At 41.1% G+C, this 7365-nt stretch overlaps 1 protein-coding gene across 2 annotated transcripts in view; it reads right to left on the bottom strand.

Moving 5' to 3' along the window:
• Positions 1-7365, bottom strand: part of ARID4A (AT-rich interaction domain 4A) — a 93142-nt gene that overhangs the window by 18442 nt on the left and 67335 nt on the right. For both annotated transcript variants that reach the window (XM_023515869.1, XM_003794414.3), the window contains 2 exons: positions 3409-3493; positions 2351-2492 (listed from right to left, as the gene is read on the bottom strand). In XM_023515869.1, coding sequence (XP_023371637.1) covers positions 2351-2492; positions 3409-3493 — 227 coding nt within the window. The remainder of the gene's footprint in view (positions 1-2350; positions 2493-3408; positions 3494-7365) is intronic.

Raw genomic sequence — 7365 nt, 5'->3', positions numbered from 1 at the left:
AAAAAAAAAAAAAGACTGACATATGAAGTTAAGAGATAAGATCTAGTAGGTTCTGACTAACACATGTGATTGCTATTTTGTATCCTAAAAAAACATGACATTCCACTTAAAATAATTGTGGGAAAAAGAGATGTTTAAAATAAGCAACGTGAAGTCCCAAAACTTTGAATATTCTTTTTTTTTTTTTTTTTTTTGAGACAGAGTCTCACTACGTCACCCTGGTGCCCTGGCATCACAGCTCACAGCAACCTCCAATTCTTAAGCAAGCGATCCTCTTGCCTCAGCCTCCCTAGTAGTTGGGACTACAGGCGCCTGCCACAACACCTGGTCATTTTTTGGTTATAGTTGTCATTGTTGTTTGGCAGGCTCAGGCTGAGTTTGAACCTGCCAGCTCCAGTGTACATGGTTGGCACCCTAGCCGCTGAGCTACAGGCACCGAGCCAGAATATTCTTATTAGCAGACAAGAAAATCCCAGGCAAGCTGTCTTCTAGTAAAAGAAAAAATTCCCTGTGAGGGAATTCTAAAAGTAATTTTTGTAATAATAAATAATACATATTTAAAATAATAAAATATCTGTCAGTGAATACTTTAAAAGCAAAAAAACAACAATAAAGCATGGTTGTGTATAACTGTATAGGAGCTATAAAATAAAAAAGTTCTACCCACATGGCCTTCATATCCTGAAGAAGTTCAAAACAGCAAACACAGGCCTCTGCCTACTTGCCCTGGCAGTGGAGCCCATTCCCTATAGACAGTGAAGGCATCCTGCTTTGTAAGCTTCCTTACTCTGTAAGCCTAGCTCTCTTTTCCTCAGTAAACTTTGTTTCATGCTTGCCATACAGAAATAAAAAGAAACAAACAAAAACCCCCCAGCAACTATAAATGTATTTTTTTAAGGAAAAGGTATGTTAAGTTTTATTTTGTGGTTTTTGTCAAAAACAGAATGTAGGATTCATTTTTCCCATGCTTCAACAAACCCTTGCATGTATAGTCTGAGGGCTGGCACTGCACGAGGGCCCGCCTTCTAACAGGTGCCTGCTTGCTTTGTGGCATCTGGTATTTACGGCTGGACGGCCTTTCAGTCCTACTGAGGAAGGACTCCCTGTGTTAATTTGCTGCACACGAGCACCACACGGACTAATGGGAAACCTGTTTTTCAGAATAGCTTAGGGAGGGAAATCTTATGTAAGAAAACCACTTAACGTTTCTTCAGTTACATTGACAACATACAAAGGTAGAAAACTGAGGGAAAAGAATAAAAGCAGAATAAAACCTGTTCTTTTCTATGTATCACAGAATATGCCCAGGCCACATTAGTTTGCACTCTCTTCGAACATGTTCTCAGTTTTGCTCAAAGATCCTAGAAAAGCAGCTCTGAATTCATAGCAGACACTGGCACATGTTTTCAAGGAAAGCACAGCACACGCTGGCATACAAAGATTGTCAATTCACACGCTATTAAAATATTTCTAAAATATTTATAAGAAAAGGTATTCCTAAATTAAAATAAAACATCACCAAATTTTAAATAAAAATTATATAGCAAAATAAATATTCTCTGCAAATCAAGTTTTGTGCTTTAAATAATGTGATTAAAAGCTTATGTTCTACAGGTTAAGTATCTCTAATCCAGATCCTCAGTCTGAAATCTGAAATGCTCCAAAATACAAAACTTTTTGATGCCACAAGTGGAAAATCTCACCCCTGACCTCACCTCATGGGTTGCAGTCAAAACACTGGCACACCAGCCCATTCAGCGTCCCCAAGGTAAACCCAGAACGGCAGTGGGGCAGGAAGCCTGCCTCCTGCTGTCGCCGCTGTTTAACTGCTGAGGCAAGTGTTGTGGTGATGAGACCATGCTTCTTAGCTAGCCTGAACATACTATTCTCCACTGTATTAATTATATGTTGTATTTTTTACTGTTAGGTACTGATGTGTGAATAAGTATAAAAAAAGACTGCTCACCAGTAGCATATAAATTACAGGTCAGGGATGATGGCAAAGCCAAACTATCCCAGTCTATCCATGTGAGTGGCTGGTGGTTAAAAGTGCACAAGTGTACATTTGTTTCATGTACAAAACTGTTAGAAATATTGCACAAAATTATCTTCAGGCTATGTGCACAATGTTTTTAGGAAACAAATTAATTTCACATTTAGACTTGGGTCCTATCCTCAAGATAACTCATGATATGCAAATATTCCAATAAAACATCTGCTCTCAATATTTTGGGTAAAGGAAACTCAACCTGCACTTTGAATATCGCACACAGTGGAAGTTTACTTATATTGGCTTTTTAAAGATGATAGTTCTCAAGTTGAGCACCCCCCGTCCCGGGCGCTCTGATACCTGATTTCCCTTCACTGCTCGCTGTCTTGGAGAGACCGTAAGGCATGCTTGATGAAAGGGTCGATTTTAAGGGAGGTCGTCCCCGCTTTGACTTCTGCCTCTCCTCATCCCTCTTTTCGTCCTTTTCACTATCTTCTTTATTCTGGGTAACAACAAGAGAAAGTATGAGATAGCCCAACGCCTTATGAAAAATGAACATTCCACTTCTCCAGGGAAAATCACAACTCAAAAAAGCTTTGATATTTTCTATGCCAACTCCTAATCTACGCTTATGGGAAAATCAAGAATAGGATTTTTAAAGCATGTTTTCTATTTATATGAACATGATGTTCCATAATTTGTAACACTACAAGTCTATCATCGTGGTCAGAGCCACACAGCTATCCAGTATTCCCCTCACTCCTGACTGTCCCTCAGGGAAAAAAAGAATCTGCCACCTAAGAGACAAATACCAGGCACATCTCTACAGTAAAGGTTAACAAGTGAGGGCACAACTGGCCAGCAGATATGTGTTGTAAAATTTTACTATCTGCTCCAGCATTTAAAAATCATATATCCCATATTAAAAAATATAGTGGTCTTGAAAAGTCCTAAAATCAGGCACCCCTGGGCCAGCATTCCCCCAGCAGAGTACGAGACCCTCTCTAGATGGCTTCTTATTTGTCACTGTGAATCCCACTTATCCTTTTCCTAGGAAACCTCTGCCGACATTTGAGTTTGAAACCTTCGCTAGGGGGTGGGCTGGCAATGTGTTTTAAATGTTTACATTTTTAGCTCCTGAATTATAAGACAGAAAGACAATTATCACTGAAGAATCAAGTGATTATTCCAATGAGAAAACAAGATTAAAAACAGTATTTTAAATGCATATAACTAAGCTGAATCTGAAAGGCTACGTACTGAATGATTCCAATGGCATCATATTCTGGAAAAGGTAAAATTCCTCTCAATTTTGCTGTGAACTTGAAACTGCTCTAAAAAACATGTCTTAGAAAACATACAACACATTCTGAATAATTTCTATACCTATTACAAAGGATATGAATCTATGAACATACTTTAGCTTTTTTCTTCTGTTTTTTCTTTGGTCCACCTTTGTCCAAAGGCCAAATTATCCTGTCAGCCTTCACCCATTCATCATACCTTAAAATAAAGAATATATGAAAATTTCACAATGGTGCCCTATTAGAAATGTATTTACTGAACAAAAACAGTGAGACAGACTCAAGAATGTTTTCTAGTGTTGGCAGAAATGTGAAAGGCACAGGGCAGGCTGGCTGCTGGTAACCTGTGCCAGCAAGTGTCCTGGGGGCTCTGCTGCCACCGACAGGGAAGGGCAAGACAGTCACACAGAGTCAGCAGGTGAGAGGGGGTCTGGGGAGACCGTACATGCTGCTTTGTTTCCCACAACTCCCAAAGACCTGAGCTTACACACAGACTCTGCAATACAACACATACTATTAAATAAAAGTACAATATGATCGGTTCCAGATTATTTTATCAAGTCCACTCTGACTTTCTTTTCTTCCCCAGAACACTCCCTAGCTTCTAGTATTTCCACTAAAAAAATTTTCTTAGGTGAGTGGGTGGCTCACATCTGTAATCCTAGTACTCTAGGAAGCCAAAGCAGGTGGATCACTTGAGTTCAGGGGGTAAAGATCAGCCTGAGCAAGAGCAAGGCCCCATTTCTAAAAATAGAAAAAAACAGCTTTGTGGCGGGTGCCTGTAGTCTCAGCTACTCAGGAGGCTGAAGCTAGAGGTTCTCTCGAGCCCAAAAGTTTTAGTTGCTATGAGCTGTGACACTATGGGACTCTGTCTCAAAAAAAAAAAAAAAAAAAAAAGTTCTGAACTCGTTAATCTTTAAGACTCTGAAATTTTTTAGAGATATTTTTATTTCACCTCCTTTCAGTGTATTCTGTTTAGCTCAAGTTGAAAAAACTTCATTTCCTCTGTATCTTTTCCCAAAAGAATGACATCACTATTGAATTTGAATATAGTCCAAGTTATTAATCAGGACATATAAGAAATTAAGCTTTCTGAACTAAATAACAGTTCTTAGCCAGATGCAGTGGCTCGTGCTTGTAATTCCAGCACTCTTGGAAGCCAAGGTGGGATAATTGCTTGACCTCATGCGTTCAAGATCAGCCTGAGCAAGAGTGAGACTCTCTACTAAAAATAGAAAAAAAAGGAAAAGAAAGAGAAATTATAGTCCTGACATTATATAAATATACTCGTTTTTGTAGAATTCAATCAAAATCTAAAATCTGAAGATTTAAGTTAAAAAGAACTATAGGCAGTCGTTGCTTCCAGGGTGTCCAAACTTTTTTCTTTGAGGCTGTACCCTGGAAGAAGAGTGGTTTTGGGCCACACGCTAAATACACAAACACTGATAAAAGTTGATGAGCAAAGAAAGGGTCCATGTGTACATTTCAAGATCTCTGACACCACAGATCAGTAAAACAATCCTCAAATACTCTGCATGTGGCCTGTGGGCTGTAGATGGGACACCCCTGCTAGGCTGTACCACTTTACTGAAAACTCACGCACATGGAAACCACACTGTCACTCTGTGAACCAGTTACTGTGGAGATGTGCAGAGGAAGAAGTGTCGTTCCAATACACACAGGTTTAGCTGACTTGGTACCATAACCACCTAAACCAGGCATCCTCAAACTATGGCCCACAGGCCACATGCAGCCCGCCTAAGACATTTATCTGGCCTGCTGTGTGTTTTTGCCGACGCTGCCTGTCCTGCTTAGCAGCCGACTCATCCCGGGGCCCGTAGTCCAGCCCTCCAACTATCCCCTGAGGGATAGTGAACTGGCCCCCTGTTTAAAAAGTTTGAGGACCCCTGACCTAAACAGATGGGCTTGATTTATGATGGGCTATGTACTAATAAGCCCATCATAAATTGAAAATATTCTAAGTCAAAATCTATTTAATTAAAACCTAACTGACTCAATGTTATAGCTTAGCCTAATCTATCTTAAATATGCTTAGAACACTTACATTAACCTAGAGTTGGGCAAAAATCATCTAACCAAAGCCTGTTACTTTTTTTGTTTTGTTTTTTTTGAGACAAAGTCTCACTTTATACCCCTTGGTAGAGTGCTGTGGCATCATACCTCACAGCAACCTCAAACTCTTGGCTCAAGTGATTCTTCTGCCTCAGCCTCCGAAGTAGCTGGGACTACAGGCACCTGCTACAATGCCTGGCTCTATTTTTAGAGACCGGGTCTTGCTTTGGCTCAGGCTGGTCTTGAACCTGTGAGCTCAGGCAATCCACTGCCTCAGCCTCCCAGAGTGCTAGGATTACAGGGTGAGCCACTGCGTCCAGCCACAAAGCCTATTTTATGATAAAGTGTTAAGTATCTCATGTAATTTTTTGAAGACACCGTAGAGTACAGTAACAGCTGTTTGCCCTCAGGATTGCACTACTAACTAGGACCTGTGGCTTCCTGCCGTGAGAAAACATCATGTTGTAGGTCACCAGCTGGGTAGAGGCCGAACTTCCAAGGGCACGTTCTACTGAAGGTGTGTCGCTTTTGCACTCAAAAATTTGTTAAGTTTAACTATCCTAAGTTGGGGACTGTCTGTGTTATGGTCGGAAAACTGTCTCCCACTGGATTAACCCAGTATCTTCAAGCTTCTGAGACAGGACTAGCAATGAGCATTGTACCAGGCTTTTACTTATGTGTACTTTATTCCCTCACTGAGAAACAGTCATTCATTTACACAGCAATTTTCAACTAGTGTGCTGGGAGAGGATCTTAGGTGTGCCATGGAAATTTTTAAAGATCATGAATTCAATATTTTTGAAAGAACTTCAAACCAAAGTTTTTTCTCTTTTTTTTTGGATCAACATAATTTAAGTGTGCTACAGAAGTCTAACTATAGGTTAAGGTGTGCCACGAGATAAAAGGTTGATAAGCACGATGTAAAATTTCCCTGCGGGCTGGACTCTGTAAGAGGAACAGAGAGTGAGGCCCTGCAGTCACGCCGCCCAGGCAGCGTGAAAAGTGCACCCACAAGAACAGCAAGTGCAGCCCGGTGAATGCCACGAGCGAGTTACGGAACTGATCCAGGGCTAACAAAGGATGGCTATCCCATTCCAAATTCCACAAGGCATTCCAAGAAGCATAGGCCTGATGGGGAGTCCAATGGGTCCAGGCCACACAATCCTGTCACAGCAGGATGTCATGGTGGCACTTCCAGCACTAACAATGTCAACCTAAGGTGGCCCCAGGATTTCTCAACTTGAGACCAGGATTCACTTGCAGATGAAATCTAAAACAATTTGCTAGGAATTATACAACTCTATCTCAATGAGCAGGCCAGAATTGTACCAGCTTTTAGGGGCCTGGAAGGACAAAAGAGAACTGTGAACCATTTGAGTGAACAGTTAGGTAACTAATTAAGAGGATAACCAGTTAAGAAGAATCTAATGGCCCAGGAGGCTGAGGCCGGAGTATGGCTTGAGGCCAGGAATTTGAAACCAGCCAGAGTGAGCAACATAACAAGACCCCCATCTCTGTAAACAAATTGAAAAATTAGCTACACATGGTGGTGTGAGCCTGGAGTCCTAGCTACTCAGGAGTCTGAGACAGAAGGATCACTTGAACCTAGGAGCTGGAGGTTGCTGTGAGCTGTGATGATGCCACTGCACTCCAGCCTGGTGACAGAGCAAGACCCTGTCTCTAAACAAACAAAAAGAACCTGAGCATATGATAAAATGACTAAATGACTATTGGGAAGAGTCATAAAGTAAAACTATAAAAGGATGAGGAAGAAACAGAGTGGAAGGGGAAATTTCAAAAGGCATAATAGAGTTACACATACAATACTTAAGGGTGAATAGCTGTGAAATGAATAGGATCTGAGGAAAAAGAAGGCCATCGTGCTACAGCTATGAATATAGTTGATTCAAAGTTGGTGAACAAAGTTCTTTCCCCCGGCTCGGCGCCTGTGGCTCAAGCGGCTAAGGCGCCAGCCACATACCCCTAAGGTGGGGGGTT

Source organism: Otolemur garnettii, unplaced genomic scaffold (genome assembly GCF_000181295.1).
Source record: "Otolemur garnettii isolate 467f Iridium unplaced genomic scaffold, OtoGar3 scaffold00081, whole genome shotgun sequence".
NCBI classification, from domain to species: Eukaryota; Metazoa; Chordata; class Mammalia; order Primates; family Galagidae; genus Otolemur; species Otolemur garnettii.
The sequence above is the reverse complement of the archived record's forward strand: the minus strand, read 5'-3'. Positions and strand labels throughout refer to the sequence as shown.